The 13804-nt window shown below is 45.0% G+C and overlaps 1 protein-coding gene across 1 annotated transcript in view; it reads left to right on the forward strand.

Annotated features, from left to right (window-relative positions):
• The first annotated feature begins 1967 nt into the window (after window positions 1–1967).
• Window positions 1968–13804, forward strand: part of pparab (peroxisome proliferator-activated receptor alpha b) — a 24920-nt gene continuing 13083 nt past the window's right edge. The window contains exons 1-2 of the mRNA XM_047034682.1: window positions 1968–2193; window positions 13450–13692. Of these exons, the coding sequence (XP_046890638.1) occupies window positions 13491–13692 (202 nt within the window). The 5' untranslated portion in view covers window positions 1968–2193; window positions 13450–13490. The remainder of the gene's footprint in view (window positions 2194–13449; window positions 13693–13804) is intronic.

Below are 13804 nucleotides of genomic sequence, written 5' to 3' on the forward strand. Positions count from 1 at the left end.
TATATAATCAGTTATTCAAATTATGTGACCCGGTATGCAGTGTTAACGTGTTGAACTCCAGCGTCACTGAACGAGCTCTGGTAGAACAATGTAAGGACATCATTGGCTGGGATTCCAGGCATTTTTGTGTGCGCGTTGCAATCTCCTACACAAACCTCTCCTACAGTCAACACGGAGAACCAGTTTGCGTCAAGTGGAATGTTCTCCTCAACGAGACGTCCTGGCTTCATCTGGATAAGAGTGCCACCCAGTGTCATTTTAGAGGACCTTTTAATCAATGACCCTGGACATCACATGTGTATTGAAGGAGATCTAATCAAATGAACTGCATTTTATAAATAACATCGTGTAATTAAATACACATACATTAAACAGAAAATAAATAAATACTGATGGGCTGATCAACATGTGAATATATTCTAGTCTGATTTAATCTCAGCGCTAGGTGGAGGTAGAGGACCATTTAGTCTAGACATGTTGACCCATTTTCAACTACGGCGAAAAACGGATATTCCACCATATTCATAAAGGATCAACTCAACCGACTTTAGTATTTCCTACTCCACTGCACTGTGCAGGATGATTCAAACCTAGATTCACAACAGTTTATGTCCTTAATTGCACTTTTTATGTTTTGGTGAGTTGAGTTGAACTATTGAAACATGGAAATACATTATATGTAGGGCAGGCTAGATGGCTACAGTTTTCGGTCTAGTGTCTAATTTAAGTCCGTTCAGAAATTCTTAATGGCGTCAACCATATTCAACTTCACTCAGAATTCATACGTGTGGAGCCTATAATGATTGACCATGCTGGTTAACTGAGGTCAAGATGTCCCAGTTTGGAATCAGACATCTTGCCCCACTGTCTCAAATTTGGCATGAGCGAAAACAGTGTTCCTCAATCATTGTCACCGAGTTCATCTCTTGCTAAATAAACTCCTGACAGGAAATTCAGACATGACTCCACAGTTTATAAGACTAAAAACTCGTCGATTCTCCTGAGGCGTGGTGCAACTATCTATATCGTACACAATGTTCCTCTCGTGACAGATATTCAGGGAATGCATAACGTCCTCATTAGCACCCATTTTGTGTATGTGTGTTTACTTGCGTTGATGTGTGTGTTGGTCAACGGGGATTAAGGAGGAGCGAGGTCACAAGGGGTATCCAGATGGTATCAGGGCTGGGATTGAGCCCAATCTCTGGAGCAATACTCATACAGCAGTTTGATAAGAGTGGGAAACAGGGACAGGGCGTGAAGAAACAAGCGACCAAACACACTCAATCAGAGGACGGGATTGCACACTTAGCATCTGGCAACAGCTGGACAATTCGAGGTGGTCCGTTAATGTTAACAAATTCTTGATTTGGCCCTCTCTCCGCGCCAGGAGCAGAACACGTATTCTCCACGTTATGTTCTCTATGGCTTCATGCATATTATGCTAAATCAGCACAGCTGTGCATTACTTAACATACCACAGCACGTGTGCACAATAGGCTTCGCCTCCAACAACAATGTGTCCAAGCATGAAGTGTTCTTGCATAACTGCCATTTTATGTCATTTATTTTTTTATTTTTTAACAAGTTGTTTCTTGACAACGTCTGGGTTTTATTACAGTTTATCTTACCTTTTGACGTATAAAAATGGAAAGCCATTGATTCGATGCTTTGGCTTGTTTAGAGGGTTGAATGATCGTGTGTGTGAATGCTATAGGCCACTGCTAGCCTATAGGCTATACATATGACACCGATATGCATCTTAAACGGATTATCTTGTATTCTTTAAGAGTTTTCTTACAGTCTTTTCACAGCTGCGAATACGTGCAGCGTAACCCATGTTGCTCTCTCCTCCTCCTGCTGTCAGTCCCTGGTTAGGGGGCGTCCTGCTCAAGGGAGAGACTGCGTCGTTTCTATTCGCTGAAACCATAGGTGTGTCAGGGGGTGTGAGCCTTCAGCAAATTAACTGTCAGTCATTACGTCATTTCCTGCGGGTGGGCGCAAGTCCGGCCGAGTCGTGGTCTCGGTGGTGGGGGATTTTGACAGCGGCATCGCTGTTTGGAGACAAACAAGGACGCGTGAAAGAGGACTATTTTTTCCATCCTCGTTCCTTCCGATCGCGCACTGACAGCCTCTCAATCCACCAAGATTTCCGACGATATGGCGGCTTCGGATTGTGCAGTACATTGTAAGGTAAATATAGCCTAGATATTAACGCTTGATAAATATATTTTTATATTAAATTGCATATCCTTCATCAAGCGTCATACGATTTGTATTAGATCTAGGATAGTTCTGTGCCATATAGCCTAATTAGTGTGTGAAGACAGTTGAGAGTTCTCTGATTTGTGGAATATTTCTCTATTTGTTAAATTTCTTTTGTAATTGCAAAATAATGCAACATTTGCTCGAAATATCTGAAAGGACAGTGCTTTTGTATCATTTTACTTAGAGCACGCCTGCACGTTGGACATGGCTATTCGATCTATACGTTGTTTTAGTGCTGTAAGCCTGTTGTAGCCTAGTCTTCTATGAATAATTTATTTGGAGAGTATTTTTTAGTTATATGCCTTGGTTCGTGACATTGTAACAGACATAATACATGAACGTTTGTTTAGCCTTCCCGTGAGTGCATGTTGCAAACTCATTATAAAGTGATATTTGGAAGTATTCCCATGTCTTTAACTTTGAGTATATTGAGTAGCTGTTGCTAACCCCTACATAATTCCAGTAACAGTAGAAAAGTATTCAGGCATATGATCATATCAAGGGAGTTGTCAAGTGTCAAGTGAGTAGTTAAATAAATGAATGTTAACTTGGATGTGCCAACAGTAGGCTATGGGAGTAGACACTTAGACTGTAATGACAAAAGCCTGCAGACAGGTTGAAAAGTTTTTATGGAGAAATTCGGTGAAAATAGCCTACCTCATGACCGAAAACTATCTCAGTATCTGCCCCAAGGAAAAACTGACCACTTTCAGTGGTTTGTTCTGCTTCAAGAATGTTGTCATGTTTTCGCGAGAGAGTACCGTATCTCGTTGGTGGTCCTTTGTAAAGTTAGACTAATTTGAATGAGTCTTAAGAGCCACTCACAGTCTTTTCATTGAATTTGTCTCCCCATAAATTGCAACGCCTGCTTTATCAAACTGCCTGCTCGCACTTCAGGGCTTTTATAAGTTACCATGGTGGGTCAATGCTTGATTCCTCTGCTATTTGCATCAATTAAACTAAATCTAGTTGTCAGTAGCACATTGTGAGTAGAAGAGAGCAGAATAAGATAAGCTCATGTAAATTGTTTGGGGGTAATTCTGATTGGTTGTTGATATACCATTAGACCCATAAATTGATAGAGACAATCTAGGGGTCTGTATGGATGTTTCAAAATAAAGCTAGAAGAAGGAATCCGTCTCCATATCTGGTCTTAATACAGAGTGCTCCATAAATGAAAAAAAGAACACTCTATCCCTTACACGTAATGGGATGATAGAATTGTAACTGCATGGGTCAAGAATGAAACGTTTTTGTCCAAAGTGTACACCAGCTTGTCTTGGCACGCTTGCAGTTCCTGTTGCCATGTGAGTCAACCAGTCAGTTGACACGCCTCTAAATCCAAGTCCCATCTTTTATTTTGCCTCTAGGATTATCATTGTCCCGCCAACAGCACAATTAGATCTCATGTACTTCCTTCCTTGAGAGTGTTAAACATTACCAAGATCTTGTCAAACCAGTCTCTTGTATCTTGTCCGACAAGTCTCTTACACCAGTCTTTTGTATCAGTCTAACTGCCTGGTGTTTTCTTCACTTGACATGAAGTTGTGATTAAAAACGTACTTGTTGTATATTTCCTGATAAGTCACCCAGTCAAACAGGGAGCCAGTGAGAGAGTTTGAAGCTCTGCAGAAAGGCATGGAGGTCACATTCTCTTTGAGGTCTGGGATTGGATAACTTGTACAGGCACTCCTCTGACAGTGGCACAGTGCTGGGCTGTGGGAGCCTTACATAATCCCCCCTCTCTGCTATTTGCTCCCCTCAAAAGCTAGTCTCCACAGCGGCTGAGGCGTGTGGACGTGTAGCCGGTTCAAAGGTCCTCTTTCACTGTGTGGGGTTCCGTCTCTTGCCATTCCCAGGACAGCTAGACTTGCTTTGTTGATGATCTACGATCTTGTATCTGTGTGCAGGTTTGGCACAGGCCACCCATGTCTCATCATGTTTTGGTGGAAAACCATCTAATGCAGCCACGTGCATTGATTGCAGTACATTTTATGTGGTTGTTATAAATGATTAATGAAACGTTGGTGGTGTTGTAGGGTGTTCGACTCAAGTTTAGTGTTTATTTGCCACACACCAGGGCAGGAAGGAAAGGTGTACTGGGCTCTTCTCTAAGACGGAAGCTGCTGGAAAGTAGATGCATTAAACTGTTGGTACAGAAGAGGGTGCTAGAAAAATTTGCTTCAAACACGCCATGTCTTACTGTCGCTGTGCGACGGATATCTCACCGTCCTGCAGCCAAACTCGGTGAACTCGGACTACTTCTACGCGTGTGTGTGTCTACACACCTACTCTACGTGTTGACTTCATTCAGTATCTCAGGGGACTAGTACGTTTGTCTTCTTTGTGAGAGTCTTGTCTCGTGGAACCAGAAACCCCTAATCAGCCTCTGAGTGACGGCTTTAGGTCGCTGGAGCGAAAGATGGTGAGAGAGAGAGAGAATGGCTTTTTCTCTTCTCCTCAAACAGGACTATCAGGTTCTTTCAGCCTCAACAAACCTTTCTAGAGAGTTTCCCCCCCATCCTTGTTGAGAGTCTGTAAACAAGCATTTTGAAAGGATGTTAGCAACTAGAATCTTGTTTTAGGTGTCTGGTTTGCCTGCACTTATCCATGATGATACTCGAGTTCCTTTCTCAAATCAAGGACAGTTAAAGTCCGTTATGGTGTCAGGAGGGTTAGAGACCTGCTTGTGGACGGAGGATTTCAGATCGAGGCTGTCTTCTTTGTCTGAAACTTTATATCGTACAGTATTTTGTTGTAAATTTGTCACGTCTTACTTTGATATATATATTATATAAATGTTTGGAGTTGGATGGCCTTTGTGTGTGGAGGGATATCTCGCTCTCCTAAACCCACTCATGGGCACTAACATGAATGAAAATCACCACCTTGAGGGTGTTAGGTTAAAGTGCAGTTTCGTGGGCATTATGTGAAGTGTTTCTGTGACGTTGCTTGTAACAGGGCTATGCAAACAAAACATTATTTGATTTAGTTTTGCTAACGACTCAATAAAACGCTCCACTCTTCCTCAAGCTTCCTCGACCTTCCGAGCAGTGAACGGGACTGCGCCCGACTACATCAAGTCTCTCCTGCAGCCTTACACCCCCACCCGCCACCTACGGTCTTCTTCAGACAACCGCCTGGTGGTCCCACCTCTCAAGACCGCCCGGTCCCAGCACAAGCTCTTCTCCTGCCTGGCACCCCAGTGGTGGAATCAACTCCCCACCTCCATCAGAGACACGGACTGTCTCTCCACCTTCAAGAGAAGGCTCAAGACGCACTTGTTCCGGGAGTACAATGGTACTTAGGAATGGTTTGCTGAATCCAACGCTAGTTTCCTCAAGGTTCACAATGACTCTTGCCTAGACTGTTGCTCTTGTTGGTTAGTGGTAGCTGATTTAAACTGTTGTATTCTTCTTTTTTAGTTAATCCTATTTTTATTGCTTTCCTACAGGTACACCTGCACTTAGAGATTAATGTTGTGTAATTTTAACTTGTTTAACTACATGCTCTTATGGTTTCTTCCCTTTAGCACTATTTTTTGGTTGTTCACAATATGTACTTCTTGTTTTTTGACTACCCGCAATGCTGTGGGGCTATCTTGTTGTTATTATCAGTGACCTATGCACTTTGTGAAGCTCTCTCTTGGAAGTCGCTTTGGATAAAAGCGTCTGCTAAATGAATAAATGTAAATGTAAATGTAAGCTTGTGCACACACAAGTTTCTCGCTCTTAGACAATCTCTCATGTTGTCAAACTCTCTTCTCCTTTGCCCTTCTCCCTAGCGGTACCCTTGGGACACAGAAGCAATGTCTGTTCCACTAGTGTCCTCAAACTCTCAGCATGACCTTCACCTGGGCAAAATCCAGACCCTAGCAGACTGTCTCAATCTGTAGGATTGTTTGACTGGCAGATTTATTGTAAGCCGCTCTGGAGAAGAGATTGTGAGCTAATGACAAGGAAGACCCTACTGAAGTCAGCGAGCTTTCAACCCCAGGGGCTTAACTCTCAAAGCCTCTGACTGGTGTTTGATAGGATTCAGTCACAATTGCATCTGTATCCACATTGGTCTCTGCTTTTTCTGTCACTCTTACTTTCTCTCTCTCTCTTCATCAATCTGCCCTACCCTAGCTCTCTTTACCTCTACATCTCTCTCCCTCTCTCTGTTTTCAATAAGGAAGTCGGCACCGTTGTGTTGATCAGCCATGTCTTGGTTCGCCACGTTAGACAACGGTCAGAAATCCTGATCAGTTACCACTTACCTGTGCTGCTCTCCAGTCTTAACACCCGTATCAGGTCAAGCTCTCCTATGTTGTCCAGAGTTCCACTAACCAGTGCAGATACTCCTGAAAAATACATTGTTTTCTGCGGGGGTCAGATGGCTGAGCGGTGAGGGAGTCGGGCTAGTAATCAGAAGGTTGCCGGATCGATTCCCCACCGTGCCAAATGACGTTGTGTCCTTGGGCAAGGCACTTCACCCTACTTGCCTCGGGGGGGAATGTCCCTGTACTTACTGTAAGTCGCTCTGGATAAGAGCGTCTGCTAAATGACTAAATGTAAATGCTTAAGTTGATGAAGGTGGTTCCTAGAGCAGAGAGGAGTGGTGTGGCCAACTGTAAATAACTAATCAAGATCGGGTCAGGTTTGTATGGTGGTGTGCTCCTCTAGGCTGCATATAGCCTGTTTATAAGGAGGACATCTGAGAGATTTGGTCTTCCTTTTTTCCAGGTGTACAGGGTTTCCTGCCACTCAACACACTCGTTTTTAATGCAAGAAATGGCCCTCATATTCAACTGCAAAAAGTCAACGTTATAGAAACGTTTCACACTGTACAATATGTCCATATATATATATAGTTGAAGACTTAAGTTTACGAGTTTGTAAACTAGTGTTTAGGGCTAGCCAAGAGTGGCTACTGTAAGTGCTAGCTAGCAGTAGCTACAGCTTGTGGTGGTTACTGTTGAGATAGCCTGCGGTAGCTTGCTACTGTAGCCTACAGTGTAGGTGTTACCTAGTGGTAGCTACTGTCGTGGACGTTGGACCTGCGATAGCTACTGTAGCGCTAGCCTGCGATGGTGACTACTGTTGTGGGCCTGCGATAGCTACTGTAGCGCTAGCCTGCGATAGTGACTACTGTTGTGGGCCTGCGATAGCTGCTGTAGCGCTAGCCTGCGATGGTGACTACTGTTGTGGGCCTGAGACAGCTGCTGTAGCGCTAGCCTGCGGTGGTTACTACTGTTGTGGGCCTGCGATAGCTGCTGCAGAGCTAGCCAGGCCTCTTGCCAGGCCTCACACTGCATGCCTCCTCAAAAACACGCGGGCTGATTTGGCAGCCAGACCGGGGCAGTTCAGGACTCCAATGTCATACTGGAAAATGTAAGAAGACCCGTAGGCCTATATGGTTGTCTGGCAGAAAACGCTTCTAACTTATCTTGTCCTTTACCTCAGAAAGGAGGGAAAATTTGAATAACAGTCACAGTTCTTTGCTTTGTTTTTTGTTGTCTCGCGAATGCCCTTCCTGCCGTAATCCTTGTAGAAAACCTCTTTGTTGTAGCTGTTATTGCTGTTCCCATTAGCTTTGGCATGAAAGCGATGAAGAAACCTAGGTGGTTTGTTTCACTTTAGTCTCCCTTTTCTGGAGGCTATGAAATGCTGACATTAAACTTTCTTGTTTCCCTCCAAAAGCTAGCCACCAGCCAAATGCTGACTCATTAACTCAATAATTCATGTAGCAGATCTCCTTATCCAAAGCAACAGGGAGATTTGAATCTGCCACCTCTTGACCTGCAGCCAAGCACTCTAACCTTTGAACTATACCCTTCCATACACATCCTTCCTCAGTGCTGATGTCATTTTCCTCCCATATTTCTCTCCTTTCATGGGATGGAGGAATCTTGTCTATTTCTTGCCTTTCACTGCAAACCCCACCCTACCACCTCAGCGGGAAACCCTGACTTCTGTGAGCAAATACTGTTGAAATTGGGCCCCTTGCTTGCATCTCCTGTCTTTAGTCATCCAGCTGTCAATTGACCAAGATTCCTGCCGTTAGACAGTCCTCTGGGATATTTTGTAAGGCCAGTCTGCATCCGATCCTAGTAACTGATTTGGAAATAAGTTACAGTAGATATGGCCGACCCAAGTTTTGACATCAAATACAAGTGTAGCATAAGGACATTGTTGTTAACAAATGGTGCTTTGAGCAACTGGGGGTGAAAGGCAACCAGATAGAGGCTGACATTAGTGTGTCTGTAAGGCATGCAGGGATGGTTAAATGCGTCACCTGACGTGTTCTCCTCTCCTAACACAGCAGGTCAAGGAGACCGAACAGCTGTGTTGTTTCTCAATGCCTCCTGCTGACACAGGCGATGCTACGCTACGCTAGCTACATGCCTCAATGACAGACGCTACGCTAGCTACATGTCTCAATGAGAGACGCTACGCTAGCTACATGCCTCACTGAGAACCACCTAGCCAGGAATGATTAGCCTATATGTTCATGTTGCAACAGGGCAGGAAGCTGGGGCTAATGTAAAGATATGCCAACAATGCAATGGTTGTACCAGAAGGGTATTGTGGTAGTGGTACAGGGTTAGTGGTATAGGGTTAGTGGTATAGGGTTAGTGGTACAAGGTTAGTGATATAGGGTTAGGGTTGGTGAGATACTATCATACTAGACAACCCTTGTTGTGAAAAACCGACAGTGTCCCTGACCTCAGAATGTGTGTGTGTGCGTGTGTATGGGTGTGTGTGTGTGTGTGTGTGTGTGTGGGTGTGTGTGTGTGTTTACACTGTAAAAATGCCCCATAAAATGTAAGTATGAAAATATTAGTTATGAGTTTGCTTATGCTTAAAACAAGTAAATATGGCTACCAGTGCAGTAAAAAAATTAAATAATAACAACTTGATAAAAGGTCTTCATGATGCCTAATGTGTTGTTAAATTAAGTCACTGGATGAGCCATTTGTACTAGAAACAAGCCCGACTAGAAAGCAGATTATCTCTGTCGGTGTACGGTTTCTGGGTTTCTGCAGTGTGGTGAGGTTGATTATCTCTTTGACGCCAGATTTGCTGTCAAGTCACAAGACAAAGTCCACCAGGGTTTTCGTAACATTAGGTTTAATGTTTTATTTCTCAATACATGCAACTCTGGAGTTAATAGTAGCTTGCTGGGAGATCTTGGGTAACTTGTCCTCTGGTTTAACTTGACCTTTAATGCTCTCTACATGAAGTAATGACTTAGCACTGGCTAATCTAGTTTATTTAGAAATGCAATAGTCAGTTACCTCTGTAAATGGAGTTGAATTTTCTTAGAATTTATACTCCGATTATATACATCAATACATTTTAAAAAGCTGTAAAATTGTATAGATTTTACTTGTGGAATATGTATAATGGTCCTTACACATTAAACCCCATAATGGGCCAATGCGTCTGTCAGGCATCAAACAGCTTTGCACAACGGCTTCGTTTCAAGACCATGACATTGCTTGGGTCCAAAAACTGCTAGCAGTTAGTTTGAACCTTCAGATATCAGAAGTTTCTCTGTTGTAAAGCAGAGCTAAGGGACCATTGTCTATTCCAGATGCACTTTGACCCGTCTCCTTAGCAATAAGCGTGTTCTAGGTGGTGTGTCAGTGGCGAGCGATAAGGTCTCCTCAGGTGTTTACAGAGGGCTCGGCCCCTGCACAGCCTCGTGAAGACTCACTCTGCAAACATATCCCTCAGGCAGTACCAGGGGCTGCCCCCAGTCCCCTTGTTCTGGGGCCACAATCAGGCTGTCTGGTCCTCCTGCTCTCATAGGCCTGACACTCTCAGACCATGGGACAAGGGGGTTAAACATTAACGTACAGCTTGTTCACACTGTCTCACACACACACACTCATGTTCACGAACACACACACGCATGCTAAAGGGCAGCCTGTCATGTTCTCACTGGCCGAGGCTGTGAAAAGAATCTTCAGGTTTGGTTTTTGAAGGAATGGGCTTGTTTATTAGAATCATTTATTTATTTTTTACGTGAAAATCCTCCTTCTAGAGTGTTTTTTCCGATGTTCTTCTCAATAACAGATGTACTTTGACATCCTGCATGCCAGACATTGATGCCTTAGCTATGCAGTTTCACAGACAGACCCTCTCTCTGTGCCAGCAGGACATTGTGGTTCTGTCGAGTTGTATTGTTGCTGGGTCAGACAAGAGCAAGCACACCTCCAGCCTGTTTTGGTGTGGCTCCAATGTTCTGTACCTGCAATTGTTGTCTCACCCTGGCTGTTACTCGTCTGGAAGGGCCTCGGTTTCATGTGCCAAAATAAGGACGTCCTCTCTCCAGAAATAGAGAGGACTCTGTTGTAGTTGACCTTAACTCATCCAGGTCATTCTCATTGAGAGTAAGTCGTGGCGATCTCTTGGGCTAGGTATACTGTGTGGTTTATGAACCCTGACAGAACCAGGTGCAATGCTACAGTCCCTCCTGTGCTTCTTAGTCCAACACAGCTGTCGGTACCAGACCATCACATGGATGTTCTCTGCTGTTTCAAAGGCGAACGTGATGCCAAACCGCCCTTAGTGTCCCACACCCAAGAGACTCTCTCTGTAAACCTGAGTCATGTTAAGGACATGTCTCCATTCGGACAGCTCTATTCCCTGTCCTCTGGCTACATTATGGCTGTTGCTCCCAGATACCCCCCCGTGGCCCAGTAGTAACTGGGTTAGCAGTATGCTGTGGTTCATGTGGGGGTGGGGAGCAATAATCCCACTGTGAGAGGACAGAGCTGTGAGATTGCTTTCGGCTATTCTTAGCTTGTGTGTTGTTATGCCTTAATGACCATGATGTTAACATACCAAAAACTTGTAAGTTGTGACAACGGAATCAAAGCCAGTGACACAGCACAACGTATTTGGATCGGCATATAAGTGTGAATGAATTGCTTGAGCGTCTACCGATTTTATTTGAGCTTTGAAACGTAGGGTGCTTCCCTATAGTAACGAATCTGAACATGATTCGTGTGTCGGAATTTTCATGACATTGTCATGGCGATGGTAGAGGTCTTTTGTCAGTCCCCCGAGGGGAGAATGGATGGTCCCCTCCCCCTCCAGACCCTAACACACACACACACACACTCCGTCCCAGCGGGGTGACCTTCCCTGTCCTTGTCTCAGTGTGTGCTATGCCCTGCTCAGCAGGTTTGGTTGAGCGCACACCAAAGGGGGCTTGACCTACGGGACAAAGCTCTGCTGTTACCCCAGGAACCAGTGCTAGTCTCTCTCTCTGTCTGTCAAACCAGCGCTAGTCTCTCTCTCTGTCTGTCAAACCAGCGCTAGTCTCTCTCTGTCTGTCAAACCAGCGCTAGTCTCTCTCTCTCTGTCTGTCAAATCAGCGCTAGTCTCTCTCTCTCTGTCAAACCAGCGCTAGTCTCTCTCTCTCTGTCTGTCAAACCAGCGCTAGTCTCTCTCTCTCTGTCTGTCAAATCAGCGCTAGTCTCTCTCTGTCTGTCTCTCATGTAAATTATGCATCTTTTACATTTCTTGCTATACAGTTTAAACCAAACATGAATTACTTACATCAAATAAGTCACAACATATCTAAAGAACAGTAGTGACAGATAGCTACTTTATTCACGTCTCAGGGGACATGACGGATGTTCCTTCCAATGAGTGATGAAGCATCGGTCTCCTTTCAGCCCGATTGTTTACATGAAGACGGCATTCTGCTGTACTGGTCTGCTGTGGGGTCAGGGGGTCAGTGTGGGACTGTGTCATGACATGCAAGGAACATAAATAGCAAAGGTCAGATGTGCACACTGAGTGTGTTGACACAATGTCTCTACTTTCAGTCACTGTGCAAACCTTGGCCTCTAGACTTATAATAACCAGCGTGGGCTGGTGCACCTGCTATGGACAGGGACAGAGAACCCACCCCCCAACCCCCCCGAACGATTATTTAAAAAAAAAACACAGTTCAGAAGAATCTTAAGTTGCATAATACAGCCCGAGTTTGAGGTGACTGCCCTCCGAAGTATGTGTGCACCAGACTCCACTGCACGTGAGGCTAGTACAGCTTGTCTAATGCCCGCTCATGATTAGAGGAGGTCTAATCAGGTCAGCTCCAGACAGCTTTCAGACGGTATGGTCTTATAGTGGGATATTTCGATAGCTTCTGGTGAAATAAACTCCTTGGACACCCACCCTTCCACAACAGTCTTTGTCCTCCTACTGCCCTTGTGTGGGTGATTCAGAGATTAAATATGGTAATTTCAGAGTTGTTCCCATTCAGTCTTCAAACCCCCAATCGCTGGTCTTCTTACGAAGTGGCTGACTGACTTAAAGATGGATGGGTTGATGTGAGGAGATGCCACTAGGATTGGAACTGATTTAGGGTCCCCCCCCCCTCCTTCTAGCCGTTCAAGAATGTTCTAAAGATAAGTAGCTGAGATTCTACCCTGACTTCTCTCCAGAAGCCATCTCATTCGTAGCCTTAGGGCCTAGTCCATCTGAGCTTAGTTTACGACCATCCTAACCTAGCCTTGTCTTGCAAAACCCAACCTAGCTTAGCTTAGCATATCTTATTTTAGCTCGGCTTTGCCTAGCCCAGCATATTCTATCTTAGCCTAGCATAGCCTTGTGCCCTACATGTCTCGGGTCCTCCCTTGTGGCCTTGGGGTTCGGGGATCAGGTTGCTGCCTTTGGAATTTGGAAATAAGAAGCCTCGTTGTTGTGTCATTCGATCCGTGCAGGCAGTCCCTGGTTATGTGACCCCCAGTCATGTCGTGTGCACCATCTGATGGACAAGCTAGTTTGATTTGGGCTGCGTATTTGCTGATCTCATGCTAATTAGCATCTTGTGTAATGTAAACACATTATTTCATAAATCCATCATGTCGTCATCATATTCCGCTTTAGCCAAGAGGAAAGGATGTATCTAGAACGTACACATGAAATCTGTTATCCATGTTGTCTTCTTTCTTAGTATTATTATTATGATTATGATTTAATTTTTTATATTTATTTTCCAATGGAGCATCTGAATCTACAATCAGAACACAAACAGACAAGGTCTCTCTGATTCTCACCAGAAACCAGTTTCTTCCTTGACGCATCGCTATGAAATGAAATGAACTTACCTTCTCCCCCACCTCCCTCCCTCCCTCTCTTCTCCCCCTCCCTCCCCCCTCCCCTCCCCCTCTAGTCTGATGAGTGAGCGTGCCCTGGGCCCTGCTGTCCTCCGTCATGGTCGACATGGAGAGCCACTACCGCCCCCCATCCCCTCTGGAGGACTCGGTGCTGGGCAGCCCCCTGTGCGAGGACTTCATCGGGGGCATGGAGGACCTCCAGGACATCTCCCAGTCCATGGAAGATGACGCCCTCAGCTCCTTCGACGTACCCGGGTACCAGTCCTCCAACACGGGCTCCGACGGCTCCACCGTCCTGGGTAGGCACCTCTGACAGGACCTGCCTCTCGCAGGCCCGGGGCTCTGGGTAGGCACCTCTGACAGGACCTGCCTCTCGCAGGCCTGGGGCTCTGGGTAGGCACCGCTGACAGG

Source organism: Hypomesus transpacificus, chromosome 14 (assembly GCF_021917145.1).
Source record: "Hypomesus transpacificus isolate Combined female chromosome 14, fHypTra1, whole genome shotgun sequence".
NCBI classification, from domain to species: Eukaryota; Metazoa; Chordata; class Actinopteri; order Osmeriformes; family Osmeridae; genus Hypomesus; species Hypomesus transpacificus.